Consider the following 22874-nt stretch of genomic DNA (forward strand, 5'->3'; position numbering starts at 1 on the left):
TCATTAAAAATATATTTTAAAATGGAAATTAAAACAGAAAGGAGGTGTGAGGATTCTTGCCAGTGAAATCAACATGCACTTTCTCAGCGGAGGAATCACAGAAATGCGGCTGAGAAGGGTGTGCCTTCCTAAAAAGGGGCAGGGAGAAGGGCAGCTGGGAATGGAATGTCATCCTTCCCTGAAGCACTGGATTCTCACGAACACATTTCTGCCACCTGGTAATTTCACCTCACTAGCTCCACACATCAGTGTATTTAGAATCTCTTTTATTTCATAAAGCTAGCATTGCCATTAAAACAACATCTGCATTATATTTTAGAAATGAAACTTACACCATAGAAATTATAGTGAGATATCTATGTGAAAGTGCTTTTTAAATTAAAAATCGAATTTTTATGTGGAAACCCCTCTGTACTGAAAGGGATCTGCAAATAAACTAGTGCTAGCAAATATTTATAAAGTACCTTTAAGATGTGAAAATTAATCTCTGGGCCAACAAGAGAAGTGATGGATGACCACTTAGTTTAGAAACAGTCCTACAGGCATCTGCAAATGTGCACTAAAACAACCAGGTTCCAACAAGCCCGTCGCCACCATAAAGAAACAATGGAGTTATTATTTTTGCCACTCAAGGCTCTCATCAAGATGTTATCTTCATAAGTTAATGCACATTTGTAAAGGTAAATAAGCATTTCCATTAGGCTCTCCAGTTTCTCTAATTTGCTTATGGTGTGTGAGGCCCAGTGAGTGAAGTATTTAAGTATTGAGATTGATTCCTTTTTTTTTTCCTGAATGTTTTGGATTTCTTAGCCCCTGGCTGGGGAAAACGCCCATGCTAAAACAGCAATAACAGCATACCACATCCTTTCACATCAACATGCATGATTTATCCTATGGAACAGAAGGAGCAAATAACAGCCAAGCTTCATTATTTTGCAGATTCCATATTTGCAAATTTTTCTACTAATTAACATTTGTTTTTAATCCCAAAATTAATACCTAAAGCATTTCAGACTTATTTGTGGACATGTGAGGAATGGAGAAAAATCTGAGTCACCCAAGGTGCCTGTTTCTGGCTAAGGTTGAACAAAGTGATGCTCTGCCTTCTTGTTTCAGCTCTCAGACTGTAAACAAGTGTCCTTTTCACAGTTGACGTAGCACCACACCTTTCCCATTTTTGTGCTCTTTGTTAGTGACTTCACTGTTTAAGCAGCCCCTAAGTATAGTGCTGAAGGGCTGTCTAGAGTTTCTGAGCACGAGAAGGCTGTGATGTGCCTTGCAGAGCAAAAACGTGAGTTAGATAAGCTTCATTCAGTCATGAGCGATACTGCTGTTGGCCATGAATTCAATGTTAATGAATCAACAACGTACATTAAGTAAGGCATCATTAAACAGAAACACACATAAAACAAAGTTATGTACTGATTCATTGATGAAAATGTTGTGATCAGTGGCTCACAGGAATCCAACTCCATATTTCCCCGTAGAAACAATGGTTTGGCTAATTTGGTGTTTCCAGCAACTTTATAAAACATTACCACTGCGAATAATGAGAATCGACTGTATTATGCTCTATGTTTTTTCAATGAGAAAAATAAGACCCATGGAGGTTAAATTTGTTCTTCCAAGGTCACCCGTCCAGTTAGAAGCAGAATAAGGGCTAAAATAGAGGTGTTTTGTTTCCAATCCAGTGATCATTTTTTTCTGCTTCATTCCTTCTTTCACCAACACCTTCATTATGAATGAAGATAAGGGCTATAATTTCTGCCTAACATGAGATGCTCAGATTTAGTTAGCATTTTCTTCCCCAGAGCACTGTCTTTCAAAGCATTTAAAGCAGGCTTAAATTGACTCTTGAAGCCCCAAATGGCAAAAATTATATGACGGTTCAATTTAAGTTATAGAATTTTAATGTTTGGCTTACGATGACTCATGAATACAAGATATAGTCAGAAAAGGAGACAAGACTAAACTTTTTTGAAAGTTCCCTCTGTGCCAGACAAATGTAGCCAATTTCCACGTATTATCTCATCTGATAAGAAATTAGTGTGAGTTTCAGCAAATTAATTTGCCAACTGTTATACTTTTTAGACAAGATGTGGTTTCTAAGAAAATGGATCATGCATTTTTTAAAGAAATATGCCTAACAAGTATGCCTAACGAATAGAGACATGGAGTCTAAACTTATCTGACTTTTTCCTATTAGCAGCTAAAAATAAAAACACAACATTTTAAAAATCAACAATATCAAGTTCTGGCAAGGATTTGGAGCAACTGAAATCTTCATACCTTGCTATTAAAAAAATGTTGTAGCCACTTAGGAAAAACTGCTTGATATTTCTTATAAACATACACTTAATACATGACAAAAAGCAATCTCACTCCCACATATTTATCCAAGAGAAATAAAAATATATGTTCACACAAAGACCTATGTAAGCAAATGCTTATAGCAGTTTTATGCATATTGGCCCCAAATTAGAAACAACCTTAATGTTCAGTTGGTGAGTCAGCAAGTTGCTGTATGGCCATATAATGAAATTCTACTCAACCAGTAAAAGGAGCTAACTACTAATACATGCAACAGCATGGATATATTATGAAAGCACTATGCTAAGTGAACAAAAACCAGACAAAAAACGTTAATATACTTCTATTCATAGAACATTCTGGAAAAGGCAAAACTATAGGGATAGAAATCAGATCAGTGGTTGCCAGAGACTAGGAGTAGGGGAAGGGATTGACTACAAAGCACAATGGAACATTCTAGGGATATGGAAATGCTTTACATCTTGATTAACATTGACAAAATATAAAAATTTATTGGATTGAATAAAGCAATTAGATAGACAAAGGAACTAGAGAAGGTATCTTTTGTGGTGCGTTTAAACCTAGAAAGAGTTTTAAAAGGTATTTGTTGCTTATTACCTAGATTAAGATATAACTACAGAAGAATATTTACTAATTATCTGAAAGTAATGTCAAAATAAGTCACAGTTAGCTTTAGGGTGTGACATGGAATAACAGGTATCCCAAGACATGAGCATTCTAGAAAGTGAAACCTGCCCAAGATGCTATTTAAGATGTTCTCTCTGTAACAGACAGCAAGCAAGTTGTTTATAGACAGTCTAGGCAAAAAAGCTCTCCAGCTTGATAAGAAGTTAGTTATTTTAATACGGTAATCTGAAGATTATTTTATAATTCCATCTATTAATAATAGTATAGGGAATTTTTTCAAGAGAATTTTTATTATTACCTTGTCTTAGAAAAAACAGAGAGAAGGATATTGCAAAAATAAAAAATGTCTACACTTGGATGTAGATAAAAGCTTTTAATCATTAGAAGATGCCTCCTTGAATTGTCACACTGAAATTCAACTTTAGTAAACAAGATAACAAAATTGAACCTCAAGGCAATATAACCCCACTTCTAGTAAGGGAGTCCTAGGCGCAAGTGAGTCACTTTAGAAGGGAGCCCCAGCTGTGATCTAGCTGCCTTGGGGTAGATGGGCCGGTAAGGATGAAGGGGCTCCCCATTTCCAAGGACAGGATGGGAAATGGATTATATAATAGTTGGTCTGTAGTCACAGTTGTGACTTTTCTAGTGGCACCCTCCCTGTTGGGATGATGCTTTTAGACCTGACTCAGTTTTTTCACTCCTTCACAAATAGCATTAGCTTCAAAAGCCTGAATGTTTTGCTTATTTAATTAGATGTGTGTATTGAGAGTGGATCAAGGAGGGGTAGGAAATGACATGTTTTCACCACCAAAACAATCCTTCCCTGGCAACTATGGGATGCTCTGGGAAGGTCAAGTCCAATATGCCTTGAATCTGAGTGAAAGCAAGAGACCACAGGGGGCCTTGTGGTTCCCCTGAATGATGATACATACTAGCAAAAAAAAAAAAAAAACCAAAAAAAACACCCTGAAATATTTAAAAAAAAAAAAAAAAAAAAAAAGCCTCAGAATCCAGACTGGTATTTGGTCTGGGAAGAGGCACTAATCGGAAGACTCCTTGTCCCCTGTGACCTGTATTATCCAGGCAACCCAGATCTTGACTGGCCAAGGGACTGGCCAACTGGATGGAAACTCCTTACCCAATTTTTATGTTTTGTTATGTGCTTTCTTAATAAGGTCTTAGCAACTGGTGATAAGGGTCTGTGGTTGTTCCTCATAATCATTTTATAAACAATATTTTTGAAGGGAACAAATGTGTTCAGCTTAAAGCAATAGTGGCATCCATTAATGAAGTAAACTACAGGTAAAATATAGAGTTAAAATGTCTTTAATGTTCTGAGAGAGCCCTAGTTTATAAATATGCTGCCTGCTTCTTCAAAAATATATTCATATTTATCATGTATTCTGGTTTGGGGTTAGAAAAATTTTCTCACCCTCCACAGATGGTGCATATAAAATATTCCCTACATGAAACTTTCTTTTTTTAATAAAAAACGTATGGAAATGCCATAAAATTTTGCAGGATGGCAGAGAAGGCCCTGTTCAAAGCCTTCCCAATTCTCCTAAGAAAAATAAAACTATTTTTGGAAAGGAATAAAGCCCAGTTCAGCTTTATTCCTTCCTCAGTTTAGCATTTATTACATTGTAGTATCCTGTTTGGTTTGTGTATTCCTCTTGCTAGGATATAAATTCTACCAGGATGGTAACCATTTTTCTTCTTTCTTTATTTATTCTATCATAATGTTAGATGCATAGAAAATGATATTTTAATAAGAGATGAGAAATTTCACAATGCCTACCCTGGAGATATAATTACATGAGAATGCCATGGCATAAGTTTCAAGACGGGGTTTAAGCTAAGGCCAAGGAGATGAAAGCTTGGTCTGATCCAAATTCGTCCCAGGAGGCCCATTTTTTTCCTCAAGGGAATTCGGGGATGTAGGTCAGCTACAGGGCAGATCTCAGATCTGTCTGTTTTTAAGCTATCTTGGGCACAGGTCAACTCTTCTAAATGATAGCAGGACCAGTACAGATCCACACCCTTGGCCTAAGGCCAGTCCTAAGATGGCCTCTGGAATGAAAGACAAGGCCATCTATGAAGGCCTCAGGAGATATGGTCCTTTAGCTGCTCTAAACTACCAAACATTTTCTATGAATTTTTTTAAAAGGATAATTGTTCATGTATTTTTCCAATCACTCTTTAAGCAGCATTTATGCTCAGTTTTTTGTGGTCCTGGAAAAGGTAATTGATCCCAAAATTCTCTTCCTGTATTTATTTCCAATTTTCTTTTGCCCATAGGCAAAACTACATTTCCAAAGCCATATGCCAACAGATAAGATTATTTACATTTCTCATTCTGTTTTTGTTCCATTTAAATAGTCCTTTAAAATTAAAAAGGCATCACATATGCTCCCTACATTAGTTATCTATTGCTGTATAATAGATTAACCCAAAGCTTAGTGACTTAATCAACAACAAACATTCATCACCCACACAGTTTCTGTGGATCAGGTACTTGGGAGCAGCGCAACTGGGCAGTCCTGGCTCAGAATCTCTCATGAGGTTGCAGTTAAGATATTGGCCAGGATTACCATCATCTGAAGGCTTGACTGGGGCTGGAAGATGTGCTTCCCAGATGGCTCACTCCTATGGCTAGCAAATTTGTGCTGGATATAGGCATGAAGTCTAAGCCCTTCATGGTGTGGACCTCTCCATAGGTCTGCTTGAGGGTTTCAGGACACGCCAGCTGGTTTTCCCCAGATTGGGTGATCCAAGAAAATGAACAAGGTGTAAACTGCAATGTCCTTTATGACTTAGCCTCTGAAAGTTACATATTTTCACTTCACTTTTTCCATATTTAATGAGTACACAGCCCAACCTTGATTCAGTGTGCAAGGGGACTATATAAGAGCATGAATGACAGCAGGTAAGAATAATTGAGGGCCACCTTGGATACTACCACACTTAAATTTTTTTTTGTGCCACATCAAAAGAAATTACATAAAATAAACTGTGTGCTCATGTCTTAGTTACAAAGTATGAGATTTTTCATGGACCATCTCGAGGCCCTCTCTGCATGATCTATGCATATAGTAGTAATTCTTCCAGCCCTTCGCTTGACCCATCCTAATTCTTGCTTAGTAAAAGGCATCTGTCTAGACAGTTCTTAAGTTTTATCAGCTCTTAGACTTTTTCAAAAAGCTCAATATCCAAAGACCAACACTCCTGAAAATGCACATACCCACAACTGTACTAGTCTGCATACAACTTCAAGGGTTTTATGACTCCCCTGAGCTTAAGAAAAGAAACTCTAACCTGCAAGCTACACACACAATGTTTTCAGCTGGCTGCCAAGTGCAAATGTCACAGCTAATGCTCAACAATAGGCTGATGTCCAATTCTAGCTGAAGGGCTGGCTAACACTCTATGTAAGACAAAATGACAGAAAACATTCACATGAAGTATCAAATTCATCTTTAGTGTCACAACGTGTCTTTCTTCATTGACCTAGTAAAGTAAACTGTCCATACTTTATAGTGAGTTTTCTTGAATTTGGGTTACACTTAACACATGCCTCTGGTTAATATTAGGCATTAACTTTAATACATATACACAAGTGGAATGACTCCCACTAATAACTCATAATGTCACCAGAACCTCTCAGCTGAAGTTTTAAACATTACTCACCACCAAACAAGGTTACATTAGGCAAGTGCTGCCCAGGACTCCAGCTAGCTATGGTAAAGAATAGTTTCTAATTATAAAAGGCAGCCAGCAAGTTCATATCAAGAACTAGAGGGTCTCACTCTATCAAGCTAAATTTTTTTCTACAGATATGTATCATATACTTAACAACAGAAAGCACAGATTCTCCAAATTTCTAGAACGAAGGTAGCTAAGTTTGTATTATCCACTTTCTTCAAAGTAGTACCTGAGTGCTTTGTACTGATTATATAAAGAGATCAGCATTATTTCTCAATGCATGGTTAATCTCATGAGAATCATCAGTGATAGTTGTGTATCATGCAGATTACCAGAACAACTGAATCAGAATCTGATGTGAGTATAGTAAGGGTGGGGGGAGTGAAAGGCAAGGAGGTTACGGGAGGCAGGACTCTGCATACTTAGCAGATTCACTAAGTCAGTGGTTTCCAAAATGTGATCCCAGGACCAGCATTGCTAGTATCATCTGGGAACTTGTGAGAAATGCAAATTCTCCAGGCCACCCCACCTCAGATCCACTGCGTCAGAAACTCAGGATGGAGCCCAGTGCTCTGAGTTTATCCAGCCCTCTAGGAGATTAGGATGCTTGCTGAAGCTGGAGGACCACTGCACTCAGTGATTCTTTGCTTTTCCATATACTGTGAGTGACAGTAATTATCTCCAGGTTTGTTAAATAGCCATATTTCACTAAAACAAAGTCAAGTCATAAAATTTCTTTTATTTCCATCTAATTATCTTCCACAACCAGGCCTTGTAGATGTAGGATGCAAGTTCATAAATGAAAAAGGGTAGGTGGGAGAGAGATTTTAGATTCAGAGCTAAAAATCAGAGGTAAATGTTTCTTGCCATGTTTTTCAAAGAAAGAATTACTCTCACAAAATAAGAAAGTCCATGGAAAGAGATCTCCCTAAAAGGATCTTTACTCTGCTAATGCTTAGCCTTTAATGCCTTTTAAATTATTTGATAATTCACAGGAAATTTATTTAGTGTTAACATCTGTGGTCCCTTTGTGGTCTATCAACCTCCAACCATGAAAAGGAATGTTTGAAATGGATGTTTCTGGGACACCACAGAAACCTTACAGATGACATCTGAGCCATGGGTTATGACGACTTTGGAAAACACCACAGTAAATACTTGTTGTCTTAATTTTCCGACGTAAGTGAAAACAGATGTTTGCATTGAACGGCCAGTTAAGAACAAGTGTTATATAATGCAATTTGGCTGACAAATTTATGGGATTTTTTTTTTTATAAGACTCAATGCACGTTCCTTGCAAACAACTGAGAAAGGCACCTGACAATATTTGAAAAGGCACTGACATGTTTTTGAAAATTTGTGAAAATGGGATTTATTGCCAAGAACATGTGGAGAAGGAATTTTGTCTAACCTGTCCTATGAAGTATTGTTAATTCTCTAAGTAATCCAATGATATTTCTTATTAGTCATTCTGGTAACTCAGTTGTAATATCAATATTTAAAATTTGAGTTGTTCACAAAATGGGATAATGTTCAAAATCACTTGTTTTGCTGAAAGACTGTCTATAAAGAATTTTGCAACTAGGTTGTTATACATTAGAGCAAAACCCTAAACCATGCTACTGTCAATATGTTGATCATTCAAAAATTCATTGTGTGTCACACCAAATTTAGTCGGTTTGTAGAACTTTCATCGATTTCTTATTTGTTTTTGTTTTTGTTTTTGTTTGATACAGAGTCTTGCTCTGTCTACCAGGCTGGAGTGCAGTGGTGTGATCTCGGCTCACTGCAAGCTCTGCCTCCTGTGTTCATGCCATTCTCCTGCCTCAGCCTCCCTTGTTTTTTATTTGTATCACAAGATGAACCAGCACAACAATCCAACATGGCATGCATATGTGCAAACACATACACACCTGGATTTGGAAAGCTCATTGAAATACACATTTTTTCCAGTATTCACTATTAATATGGGTTATAATTTAAAAGTCTAAAAGCCAACAGAACATATAAAGTTACCATAGCAGAGATCATGAGGGTCTTCCAAGCACAAGAATTAGAACCTGAGAAGACACGCAAGTGGGAAAGAAGAGGGTTATAAACAAAGAATGAGAGGAAAATTTGGAAGTCATCCATTGAGTATAGCCAAGACAGCCAGACAGAGAAATGGAGATCAAAGAAAGAGGTTTATATGTTGAAATGGTATTAAATGCCTGCAACCTGTGTTCTAGTCGCCAATTACAGGATCACCATTTCCTGGGCACACTTTACACAGAAACTCAGTTTCATGGAAATATTGGTTACAAGACAAATGAAGAGAAATATGACATTTGAATGAAAGATCCACTGGAAAACAGCAGAATTCTCTGCAAATTCTTCAAAATATCAAACTCCAACTACAATAGAACAAACATCCAGAATAAACTGAAAACAAGCTTTACAAAAGAACCGTACAATGTCTGACTGCTATTGTGCATATGTTGTTGCCACCCTTCAAGGGACATAGTGATTTATGTTATAACCAAAGCCATTTAGGAATGCTATAGTGTGAATATAGTTATGGTTTGTCTAATATGATATACACAGAGCTGATCAAATGAATATAAATGTGTGCTCTTCCAAGATTGGTCATGCCAAGATAAATGAACAGGAAGCAATGATATTCTTCAACCAAGTGGAATATTTTGCATGACGTAGAAACAACACTTTTGCCTTTAAAAAGATAATAAAGTGTGCATTGTCTTCCAAAGGATAATTCCTGCCGCATCCAAACAGATGAGGAGTCAGCTGTGAGGCAAGGACATGGGCCAAAGTGGTCACCAGGAGGGGGTGGAAGCCAGGAGAATGCTCTGAAGACTCTCATCATGTTGAGAGAAGGGACAAAGAGGAGGGGCAGAAGAAGGAGGATGAAAGTTTAGGAAAGAGAAGGATTAGGAACGAGAAGAGGGAGTGCAGAAAAAGAGTCACGCAATCAAACTAATCCAGTACCTGCAGACTGACCAGACAGACTGCAGCAGGCATCCAGGAGCAGGCCAAGTCACATGGAATTGCATCCCAAGGATAGGCGGAGAAAAAAATGACCAAGGACCACAACTTGTACTTTCAGATGTTTCACCATAAAAGACAAATATGCTCTGAGCAGGATCTTCCAAACTCCTTCAGGGAGAGTTGGATGAGGGAACAGCAGTGGGATGCTCATGGCAAGAATTATGTTGAAAACACTCCCAGTGCCCTGGCTCCTCTCTGCAGATCCTGTTTCACTGTGTGGATGCCACGCCACAGGCTCAGACACTCTAGACTTTGACACCCAGCCAGGGTGTTCTTTCTGCTCAGTATCAGTGTCCAGGCTACTGGAGCGTCTAGATCTTTCCATCACTGCCAAGGCAGATGTATTAGTCTGTTTTCACACTACTATAAAGAAATACCCAAGACTGGGTAGTTTATAAAGGAAAGAGGTTTAATTGACTCACACTTCTGCATGGTTGGAGGGGCCTCAGGAAACTTAGAATTATGGCAGAAGGGGAAGCAGGCACATCTTACATGGCAGCAGGCAAGAGAGAGAACGTGTGAGAGTGTAGGAAAAACTACCATTTATAAAACCATCATATCTCGTAAGAACTCACTCATTATGATGAGAACAGCATGGGGGAACCACCCCCATGATCCAATCACCTCCCACCAGGTTCCACCCTCCACATGTGGGGATTATGGGGATTACAATTCGAGACAAGATTTGGGTGGGAACACAGAGCCAAACTATATCAGCAGGTAAAGAGTTTTAAAAATGTACCTGGTCTTCACATTTGTTTACTTTGGTTAAGAAAGTTACTATCAAAAAAATCCATTAATGCCACTCGAATATTACTTGTTAATGAAAGCTAAAAAGAAGACTGATACTTTTATTATTTCCTTTTTTTAGAGAAAAAAACCCTGATGTTCAGAAAGGTGAAGCATTAGGTTGGTGCAAAAGTCATTGAGGTTTTTGCCATTAAAAGCAATGGCAAAAACCACAAAGACTTTTGCACCAACCTAATGACTTGCTTGGGCTCACGTGTACTCCTGCACTTTACCCACTAACCCATGTTGCTAATTTTCAGTGTTTATCTTTCCAGTTCATAACAAAACTACAAACTAGGTAAACCTGATATGGCAGAGCATGCCCAGCATCATTTCCCTTTTAATTCTTGTAAAAAGGAATAGTTAGGGAAGAATTCTGTGACAGCAGGATCATTAGGAGAGTTTGGAGAGGATGTGCCTGGAGAGGAATGGAGGGACTGTCTTCCAGGTCATCTGATACCTTACTCTAAACTAACTGGCCAGAATGTCTTAACTTCATCTGGGAAAGTGAAAGGAGAAGGAAATTGTCCCGCATCTCCTGCCGACATAGCTGGAACAGAACTGAATTCCAGAGCTCGCTGCCAGCACGACTTTGGCAGACACTCCAAGCCCCTCCTTGAACGACAGAATCTGCTGCTCTGAGAGAAGCAAGGCCTGTTAGGTCTCGCACACCCACACACACGTGCACAGTGGCCTGTCAGGAAGACCCTTGGGAAGCCAGAATGTTTTCTTATCAGCTAACAGAATGGAAAAATCACAGAATTGTATTTAACGAGAAAGGATATTTGAAACTCCACCTTGGCATCACGTTGTAAGCAAAGCGCTCCTGTTCAAAGTCTCAGCAAGGTTTCATTCACCACTACTCAGAGAAGAGAGAACTTCCATTACATTAGAGAAACAGTAGAATACATTTTAAATATGTTTCAGATTATAAGACATGCTACATGCCGGAAAGTTATCCTTAACATGAGATAGAAAAATCAGCTGGAATATATATGTTAATGTGCACAACTAAATAAATTATTTTCAATACAATCTATATAATCTGTACTTTCTGAGTATGGACATTCATTGCATATTTGCTTAACTCCTATATTTTGCACTGAAATCATGAGGTGCTTTGCTTTTCTTAACAGATTACATTTGAATTCATTGTTCTTCTTCCTATGTGTATCACTTAAAGCCAGTACATGGCAACACAGTGGGATAGCTTAGCTCCTGCAAATGTTGGTTGTTAAATGAGGATAAAGAATTAACACACCAACAGTTTCATGTAAAACTAAACGACTTTTGTGTGGCCAAGTGTTTTTAAATAGAACTGATTTCAAACCCCTTAAATGCAGGAAATGTCTTATTCATCTTTGTAATCCTAATGTGATGATTAAAAAACATTAATTGAATGACAAAATGAATAAATGTAAGTCTGGTCTTAAAAATCACAGTCACAACTTCTCAGATCTGGCTTCTGAGAGTAGCACTTATGTTCTAACACTAAAAACAAATGTTCATCTCAATTTTACACATTTGCTTATTTTATATAGCTTCAGGAGGAACTCTGAAATTTTTTTCAAACAATGTTGTAAAATCCTGGAACAAAGCAGCATAAAAATAAAAATCACTTTTAAATTTACAGAAATCAAAACTTAAATAGTAGAAAAATATACTTGCAACTTTTAAATTTTACTCTGTACTCATCAAGAAAGATTTATTTATCAAGCACTTATACATACAAATTGTCAAAAATCTCCAAATCAGTAGTTCTTAACCCTGGTCATGTTAGAATCACCTGAGGAATTAAAAAAAAAAATCCCACCCTAGACAAATTTAAAATAAATTTGATGGGGAGGCAGAGCATTACTCATATTTTTGAAAACTTTAGTATTCTCATGTGCATCCAGGATTAAATATATTGGGCTATAGCCTATATTGGAATATACGTTATAGTATTTATAGTCACAGGTAAGCTTATTAAATGAAGAAAATATTGAATTGCTATGTCATAGGTGAGATGTGAATTAGGCCTCAATTTTCTCTAAAATTAATTTCTAGTGTGACCAGAAGATGCTTGAAGTGGGTGAATTTGCCCTGGTTTTCTAATGGGTGGGCTTTCTAAGGATGATCTTTGACTGGAGAATGACAACAAATCTTCTATGAAAATGTCACATCTTTTAGCTCCCTCTTCAGAATTCCACAGGAAGGAACTTTAACTGATTTCATAGCGTGTGTACTGAGAGGACCTTAAACCTCAGAGCAGCTCTAAGGCTTCTAAATGTTCATCAAAATCACTGTAAATATATGTCAAGGCTTTAGTAGGTGAGGGAAACCTACAACACACTAACAATCTTGCTGTGGAAGGCTCTTGGTGGGAAACCCAAGCTAATATTATATGGAGTAGAATAAGTACTGATTTAGTCTTGCTGTCCACAGAAGTTTGCCAAAGTAGTCTGAGACCCTGAAGCCAGCCTTTCCTGCCGTGTGCCTCCTGAGCTTTTGAGGCCTTCCCAACACAAGAGAAGACTGTAGGCTAGAGAAGAGACCCACAGGGTATCTAATATTAAACATTCTATGAGATTCTGAGTGTCATGGTTAGAATACTTTCTGTGTACAACCTAAATTTTGTTTCCTGAGAGCATATGGAAGAATTGTTTTATTAACACTGAACAGGATCTTAGAGAAACTCCTTTGGTCTTTCTAGTTGCTTCCATCACATCTACTGATAAAAGTGTATTTTCTTTCTCCACACACAAGTTTAATTAGACGTACAGTAACTTTCATTTACTCTAAAAGCCACTCCACTGAAGTTTCAGAAAAGCACTTTTTTTTTTGGAGACAGAGTCTCACTCTGTTGCCCAGGTTGGAGTGCAGTGGTGCGATCTCGGCTCACTGCAACCTCCGCTTCCCAGGTTCAAGCAATTCTCCTGCCTCAGCCTCCCAAGTATCAGGGACTACAGGCATGTGCCACCACGCCTGGCTAATTTTTTGTATTTTTAGTAGAGACGGGGTTTCATTGTGTTAGCCAGGATGGTCTCCACCTCCTCACCTTTCTCCATCTCCTGACCTCATGATCTGCCCGCCTCAGCCTCCCAAAGTGCTGGGATTATAGGCATGAGCCACCGCGCCCGGCCAGAAAAGCACATTTTTTTGTCATAGTATCATCAAGTTCATAGGTGTTAATTACTTAATATGTTAATTTTTTTCTTATTTTTTTTCTTTTCCTTTAAGAGATAGTGGCAGGAATAAAAGCATTTTTTCTATTTTGGAGGAATTTTGTGTGCCTCTCTACACGATATCAACCACACTTGATGGACCACAGAGGAAACCAGCAAAGGAACCTAGGCATTGACCGGGCTCCTGTATACAGAAAACAAGGTCCTGAATCGGGTACTGAATATTTACTTTGTACTCTTAAGATATTTATCTCAATTCTCAGAGATTTCTTATAATTAACTTCAACCATTGAGGGAGACAAATTAGCAGTTTGCCAATGTTGGCATCTGCCACAAAATGCTTAATTCTGTAGGAAGTTGAGGGAGTTTTAATGCTTAAACCAGTATATTCGCTGGAGTTAGATTTCCCATGTTCATAGTTTCACTATATCACTTGCTACCAGCCACTGAGCTCTTTGAGGTGGACAGACTTTTACGTAACCTAAGGTGTACAATCAACTTGTGTGGTAAACCTGTGAGTTGCTTCTAACCAATAGAATATGGCAGAAGTGATGGGTTGTGGCTTCTGTGATTAGGCTACATAAGGTTGTGACCTCCATCTTACCTGCAGACTCTTCTGGGCGTGTACATTTTGATAAAGCAAGTGGCCTAATAGAAAGGCTTATGTGACAAAGACCTGCAGTAACCTCAGGCCAATAGTCAGTGAGAAAATGAGGCCCTTCGACCAATGATCCTCAAAGAATTGAAATCTCCTAACAACCACATGAGCTCAGAAGTGAATCCTTCCCCATGCAAACCTTCAGATGAGACCTCACCTCTGGCCAGTACCTTCACTGTTGCCTTGTGAGACATCTTGAAGGAGAGGACAGTCTGCCCAGCTAAACCAGGCTCAGACTCCTAACTCACAGCAACTGTGAAATAATAAATGTGTGTTATTTTAAGCTGATAATTTTGTGGACATTTCTTATAAGAAAAAGATAACTAACATACTCTTTTTTTTTTTGAGATGGAGTCTTGCTCTGTTGCCCAGGATGGAGTGCAGTGGCACAATCTCAGCTCACTGCAACCTCCGCCTCCTGGGTTCAAGCAATTCTCATGCCTCAGCCTTCTGAGTAGCTGGGATTACAGGTACCTGCCACTACACCTGGTTAATTTTTGTATTTTTAGTGGAGATGGGGTTTCACCATGTTGACTAGGCTGGTCTCGAACTCTTGATCTCAAGTAATCTGCCCACCTCAGCCTGCCAAAGTGCTGGGATTATGCTAATATACTCTTTAATTTCTTATCTGTGAAATGGAGATAATATATATTTCACATGCTTATAAACACTTAGCATTAAATACCATGCCTGATACATAGTAATATGCTTATCATCTTTTTAAATGTTATTTAATAGAATGTTATTTTAATAACATCTTTTTAAATGTTATTTTAAATGTTATTTAATAGAATATATATATCAATTATTGTTTTTTTATATTATGTTTAGCATGTTCCTTCTTTAGCTGATACTATTTATTTTTACTTTTTGGGGGTCATTTTAACAAATATGTTTTTATTTGACTATTTAGCAATCTCTCTAGGTAACTAGATAATCTAGATAATCACATTAGAGTGTCCTATTTATTAATTTTATGTTTATTCTGAGATCAATTTTATTAAATTCACCTATTTACTTTCAATATTCTCTTGTTTATACCTACTTTATAAATTGTAATCAGGGAACAGCAAAAGGGAAATTTTTTCTGAGGGTGGTGATCCAGATAGAATGATTAGTCCCATCTCCTGAATGACATTCCCTTCATTAAACACCTCACTTATGTCTTTAAAAAACCTTCTGTAAACTCACATTAACCTATAACATTTTAACTGTCTTTGCTATAATATTGTATTGATAAATTCTTCTATTTTCAAGTGTTCCCCTGTGTCCCTTCTCTTTCTTGAAGGGAGACAGGGGAAGATACTAAAAATTCTTAACAGTATCTTATAGCCCAATATAGCAGTCTATAAAACTAAACTAGTGAATGTATAATTAACACAAGAAAATTTTGTTTATTTAAACCTTGGGTTCTAAATTTAGCATCAGAACAGATTATATTTGATCAATTTTTGCATTTGTAATGTAAGGTTCTTCTATAGCAGGGGCTGTATCTCATTGAGTTTACCTAGTAGACGCTTAATAATCTATGCTTGATGTGTTGACCATTGATTATTAAGGATTATTAACAGTCGATTAAAGATTATTGTGGAAATTTTTTATGCAGCCACAGGTAGCTAACATACTCTTTAAGCTTAGTTCTTCATCTGTGAAATGGAGATAATGATAATATATTTCACAAGTGTGAGGATAAAATGAGATAATTTACATAAACATAGCATTAAATATCATTGATATGAAACATGATGATTATTATCATACTTTTAAGAATTATTAAGGACTACTGATAATCTTTAATGATTGATAGACAAACACATCAATAAAACTATCAAGAAACTTTAGAGCTGTAAAAGATGCTAAAGTAATTTTCTTGCTTGGTGGTTTTTAAACTTCTTTTTAGCAGCAGAACCATTTTTTTTCTAATGTACTGTTTAATACAGTCCCAGCAATACGTAAATATATATTACTCAAATAAAAGCAGAACCACACCAAGTAGGCTTTGCACTCCTCACCAGTATCCTATGTTCCATAACTTAAGATGGAAGGGCTCCTCTGCAGCCTCCCATAAGCATCAACCACCCCTTGGAGAAATGGGCTAAGCTGTTGGAGTGACACATTTTTGTTTTGTCAAAGTGAGGTTGGAAGGGCTCCATGGAGAGCCAGCTGCCAGGTGAGCAGCTGGAAAGTTGACAGAGCAAGATGTAAGAGCCTTCCTGTCCAAAGACAACATTTTATTTCCTCTTTGTAATCAATCATGAGGAGTCAGGCCAGATACAGACAAGGAGAGCACAGTTACATCTTGTATGGTTTTTTTCAGTCTAGGCTTCCCTCTCAGTACTTTAACACTCACTGAGCTTTGGCCCCTGGGGTTGCCTGGGCTCTGGGCCAGCAGCTACCTTTGTTGAGAAAGCCCCTCACCTCTCAGCAATCCTTCTCCTTGTCCCAACTTGTGTTTGTACTCCAGACCTCTATTTGGGTTTCTTATTCTCTCATAATTCTTCATACCTCCCATCCAGATTGGATCCTTTTTGTTCTCAAAATGCTTTGGGCTACACCCACATTGAAGGATGACCCTTCTCTACTGTAATTATCCCTTTCCACACCATTCCCTTTTCTCCTCCACAAGCTGGTCAGCTCCCTGAAGACAAGTACCAAGCTTTGTCTCCCCAGCCCCAGTGCTCTGTGTATACATCCAATATAATTTGTTACTTGAACAAATTAACGTACCTTTACATAGAGCAGGGAACTAATATTGCATCAAAATTAAAGGTATAGTCTTTTGCCACTTTCTAACTGTATTACTTGGAGGAAATTACTTAAACACTCTGAGGCAAAATTTTATGCTCCGTAAAATGGGAATAATAGGTTTACCTGCTTCATAGGTACTATAGTCTGAATGTATTCTCTCCAAAATTCAGGAGTTGCCAGTGCGATAGTATTAGGAGCTGAGGTCTTTAAGAGACGGTTAGGCCATGAGGACTCCTTCCCTGTGAATGGGATTGGGTGCCCTTATAAAAAGGCTTATGGGGCCGGGCGCGGTGGCTCAAGCCTGTAATCCCAGCACTTTGGGAGGCCGAGACGGGCGGATCACGAGGTCAGGAGATCGAGACCATCCTGGCTAATACGGTGAAACCCCGTCTCTACTAAAAAATACAAAAAACTAGCCGGGCGAAGTGGCGGGTGCCTGTAGTCCCAGCTACTCGGGAGGCTGAGGCAGGAGAATGGCGGGAACCCGAGAGGAGGAGCTTGCAGTGAGCTGAGATCCGGCCACTGCACTCCAGCCTGGGTGACAGAGCAAGACTCCGTCTCAAAAAAAAAAAAAATAAAATAAAATAAAATAAAATAAAAAGGCTTATGGAGGAAGTTTATCCTTCTCTTGCCTTTCTGCTTTCCACCATGTGAGGATGCAGCAAGAAGGCCCTCACCAGATGCCAGCACCTTGATCTTGGACTTCCCAGCTTCCAGAACTGTGAAAAATAAACTTCTGTTCTTTGCAAATTACCTAGTCTCAGGTATTTTGTCATAGGAGCATGAGACAAAGACAATGGAGGAGCTTCAATAATTTAATTAGGTTTTCCACATTAAAATATGAAGCACTAAATTACCACATGCAGGATATACTCAAAGAATGTTATCTGTGATAATAGTAATGGTAATAGTTATTAATAGCTATGGCAGTTACTGCTATGATTATCATCTGCTCTGTGTTTTGTTCCTAAAGTCAGATATTTCTACGCTGTTAGGTAAGAACCCAAAGCAAAAAGCCAGCTACCCTGTGTCATATCCCAAGAGTCACACCCAAGATCCCCATGCCCTCTGGTCATCTGATTACACTTGTATCTTGGAGGTTCCTCTGTGGTTTTTCTCACACTTGCTTAAAAATAATAACCTTTGCCTTTGGGCTAACTATAATCTTCTGTGTACTGGAGTTTCCATGCAGAGGTATGTCAAGGGCCTGCATTCCCACTATAAGATTTTGTTGTCTCCTTTCATTACATATTGTTCTCACTGGTTTTTATTTTAGCCTGTTTGCCAGGAAAAGAAAAAAGGTCAGTGGTGCCAAGAATAAAGATTCTGAGAGGTAGCTGGAGCACAGGGGCTTCCAAAGGTATAAAACAATGTGAGAATTCTTCTCTAGTATGGTCTAATTCACCTCCTGAAAAACAAGTTTAACAGGAGCTCACCTGGAGGGTCTGTGACATCTTACAAATCCCCATGGAATTAAAGTAAAGGTGCAGCTTTCCACAGGGTAATGTTGGCCATATGGGCAGACAGTGGCCAGACTAGAATGCAGTAGAAGCCTTCCCTTGTCGCCACGTAGAACAACACTGCAGCCCTTTACCCCATCTTTCTGCCAAGATCACACCACCTCATCTCCTACCTTACAAGAGGTTTGTCTTACATTTTGAATACAAGATCGTGTGTTATTCAGTGTGCATGTTTTTCAATATTGATCCCCTTTTCTATGACCCAATAAGGATTTATTAAAAATCTGTTATGTGCCAGACTTGTGTCTCTTATCTCATTTAATCCTAAAATACTATGAGATAGTTATCATTAGTCCCATTTTACAAATGAGAAAACTGAGGCTAACAAAAATAAATAATTTGCCAAAACTATAGTCATTTCGTGGTGGGGAAGAGAAAAGGTCCATTAATAATAGTCTCCAAGCTTTTAAAAAGTAAGCAAAAATCTTTTAATAACTTACTTTTTAGAACAAAGTATGTGGCTAGGTATGCAAATAGGCACTCCACATATAACAACTGACTTCTTATAAATAGCCATATATATATATATATAAAAAGGTCAGTGGTGCCAAGAATAAAGATTCTGAGAGGTAGCTGGAGCACAGGGGCTATATATATATATATATATATCATATGAACACAAAAATGTAGATATGTTCTTAGAAAAATATGTTAAAAATTAAAGTAATGTTTAAGAAATTTACAAAAAACTCTTTTATTCAAGGAATAGGTAGCATTCACATGTACACTGCAGAATGTCATTCCTAAGGTTGGGGTCAGGGAACCTGCCTATCTGGCAGGAGGCAGGTTAGAATATGGATTTTGAATGAGAAGCTAGGTATCAAGTCCTGGCTCCACCATTAACATGGGGAAGTTACTAAATCTGCCCTGCTTTGAGGTATCTTCATTTGTAAAATAAATGGTTATGTTAGGTCAGTGGTTTCCAAATATTGGCATGTGATAAATTTTTCATTAGTCTGTGGGAAAATGAGAAAAATAACAATGGACTTATTTATGAAATTAAATTTATTTATTTTATAAAACTGTTAAAATGGTTTACTTTTATAAACCCTAGGCATTCTCTCCTGTCCCCTTTGAGCATCCTCACATAGCAAAATTCAAGTATGCTCTCTATAACAGAACCCTGATGTTAAAATATTTGTGTATTTTTGTTGGTCCATAAATCCAAAGGTCTGGGAATCACTAGACTAAGTGATCATGAATGTCTTTTCTAGCTCCAGAATTCTAACCACTTCTTAAGTCACAAATAGTATTTAACCAACTCTAAAGTGGAAGGAAGAATAAAAGTAAAACTTTTACTCCTTTTTCTTCTTTTTAAACTCTACATTTCCCCAAACGTATCTTGTGACACACAAACCCCTGTTAAGATATTATAGATCTTCTATGGAAAAAAAGATTCTTAGTCAAATGAGTGTGGGAAACAAAAAGTTGTACTTTCTTTACTGAGAACGTGCAAACTGCTAACACTTACTGTGATTCCCCCTCATAAAGATTCCCCAAGTTATTGACAGGAATCAGCTACCTTTTCACCCTCACCCCAAACTCTACCCATTGTAGGACAAAGAGTGCCCCTATGCCTGGAGCACAGTTTGAAAAAGATAACTTCAGCTAACAGATTCTCGATAGCTTTCCAATAAAGAAAAAACATAGTATTAAAAAACAAGACTTGCCATTTCTTTTATAGTTATTATAATTTGATGGTTTTTCAAAATTACCAACACTACAAATATTTTTAAAATAAACAACAAAAGTTTTGTGGCCATTTTTGCCAAGTATGTTTTTTTTTCTTTACAATTAAAAATAAAGAAAAATTGTGCCAAGAGATTTGTGTCTAGTGATTGCAACATGATAATTAAAGCACTGGGATTTTGCAGAAGTTTGCAGTAACAAAGTGTGGTTATATCATCCCTATGCAATGAATAAAAAGTAAAATAAAAGCCATCTGTAGGTATTAAGCCTAAGAAAAGCCCCAGACTCTTCTCAAATGATATGTCACTGTTAAATATTCCTTGAGTAGGTCCAATTAACTCTGAATGCTTGTGGTTCATAATTGATTTATTTAAATCCCAGTTTTATTGTGATCAAGGAGCAAAACTCTTGGGAGAAAAAGATCTCAGAGTGTTTGCTTTTTATTTTTCTTTAATTATTTGATCGGAGTTGAGAAAGTTTACTTAAGTCTTTTTTATTGCTGTTCACATCATCATGTGAAATATCAACTGGCCAACCGCTTCAGCCTTCACATACTGGATTCAAGTTTCACTTTACCCACCGAGGAAAGAACAGTTTTCACTTGGGACAAGATGATCCTGGAGCACACTTCCCAGAGAGAGGACCTAGGGATCATCTTTTGGATGTTCTGACACTAACAACCTTTTTTTCTGACTTTAGGCACACCAGGTTCTTGACAAGCCTGCAGCTCTGCATTACCTCTGATGTTTTCCATCATGACTGTATGGTAAATTCCAGCCTGTTTTTCATAATCCTGCTGACTACAGCAGTCTGCAACCATAAAAAGCCTTCACAGACCTAGAATTGGCTTATAGAAGTGCCTCTGCAGAGAAACAAAAGTACATGCAACATTTATGTTCAGAGACAGGAGAGAGGCAAAAGCCTCTTGTTTTGGTTCTGATGGGCTCAAAGGGTTGTTTTTAGGGTCAAAATTTAGAAATTTTAATTTTCTTCTGATAACATTTGTAAACAAAATACCAACACTAAACTGAGAACAACTTAGCCAGGAAAAGGGGGAGTGTCCTGTCCAACAGATCAAGCCCTCTTCCAAACTCCACTGGAGGGACGTGTCTACACATTAGCACATGACCGGACTTTGGTCTGACCTCCCTAGGCTCCCTCAGCCTCCTAGTCAGGTATGTTTGAGGTTCACACCAAAGATTCAAGGTTTCAGAATTAGCTTCTTTTGAATCTTAAGCTAGTACTGATGCAGTCTCTGGGGAGGAGGCTAAAAACACCAAACAACTCTTTTTAACAGACTGTAATATCCATTTACATAATATGATTCAATATACAAGTAGTATAGTTTGAAAGCATACAGTTCAAGCTCTGATGAACAACTGCTCAATGTAATAAGTTTGTTTTCATTTTTGCAATAAAGAGCTGTAATTGAAAAGTAAAGAACAGGAGGGGAAAGTACAAGTTTAAGCGACCCCTTCACACATTTGAACTTTGACTCTCTGCAGAATAACTCTATTCCCCCCATATGGTAAAGCAGATCATATTCAAAATCAACATTTAAAAACGTCTATACCTTAATATTATTTTTAAAACATAAAACATCGGGCTACTTGCCTTTTGGCAATTTCTGTGCATTTCCCAGGGCTAGTGTAATGCTTCCACAGAGAAGTAGGCACCCCAAGCTGGAGAGCATGTTGCATTTGCCACCTCGCACGGGGAATGATGCTGGTGGGTGCCTCGCAGCCCTGGAGCTGCATTTAAGTGGACTGCCTCCCGGTGACAGAGGCGGGCGGCTGCACTTAGCTGTGCCGTGGGCTTACTCACAGGGGGCGGAGCCAAGATGACATCACACCCTTTCCCACACACACCAAAAAAAAAAAAAAAAAAAAGCACAACAGCAAAAACATATCATCACATTTGTTTCTTTCTGCTAAGTTGTAACTGTGCCTCTTCCCTCTGAGATATAAAAATTGAAATTATGGCAGATCTGTATTTGTGAAAGAAGAAGTATTCAGGCAGTTTTGAAACGTTGGTAAACCATTTTAAAGAATCCAGAAATAATATATTAAAAACTATCAAAATGCTAAAAATATAAAATAAAACCTTATTAAGAAGGAAACTGTTTTTAATTATCCAGTAAACCAACCCAATTCTTTTCAATGGGTGTAAACTCATAAAAATATATTTTGAGTCATTCTGTAGTTCCTGTATTACAAGAAACATTTAAGAGTAAGTCTATGGCTATAAAGCTATACGTTATGTACAATACGTATGTGTATACACATATATTCTACAGATGTAGATGTAGAGACATAGAGAGAGCACTATTACTATGTGAGCCTCAACTGTGGACTGAGTTCTGTAATTGAGTCTACCTACTTTATTGTATTTTAATTTTCCCAGTGCCTCTGCAGGAGATATGGCATTGTCCCCATTTTGCCATTAAGAAAAACTGAGGAACAAAGGTTAAGTGTCCTGACAATGCTAGTATATTCTACTGCTTAATAATGGGTGCCACTTACTAATGAATTGTCCTCGAGCAAACTTCATCTCTATATAATCAATATGGATGACATTTAAATGCTTGCTCCATGTTAG

General features: G+C 37.8%; 1 protein-coding gene across 16 annotated transcripts in view; it reads right to left on the bottom strand.

The window, feature by feature from the left end:
* The window catches only part of ABI3BP (ABI family member 3 binding protein), a 262565-nt gene extending 240465 nt beyond the window's left edge, over positions 1–22100 (bottom strand). For all 16 annotated transcript variants that reach the window (XM_025377138.1, XM_025377133.1, XM_025377139.1 and 13 more), the window contains exon 1: positions 21891–22100. In XM_025377138.1, coding sequence (XP_025232923.1) covers positions 21891–21969 — 79 coding nt within the window. In that variant the 5' untranslated portion in view covers positions 21970–22100. The remainder of the gene's footprint in view (positions 1–21890) is intronic.
* Positions 22101–22874: the final 774 nt, after the last annotated feature.

The sequence above is a fragment of the Theropithecus gelada genome, chromosome 2 (genome assembly GCF_003255815.1).
Source record: "Theropithecus gelada isolate Dixy chromosome 2, Tgel_1.0, whole genome shotgun sequence".
In the NCBI taxonomy this organism is placed as follows: domain Eukaryota; kingdom Metazoa; phylum Chordata; class Mammalia; order Primates; family Cercopithecidae; genus Theropithecus; species Theropithecus gelada.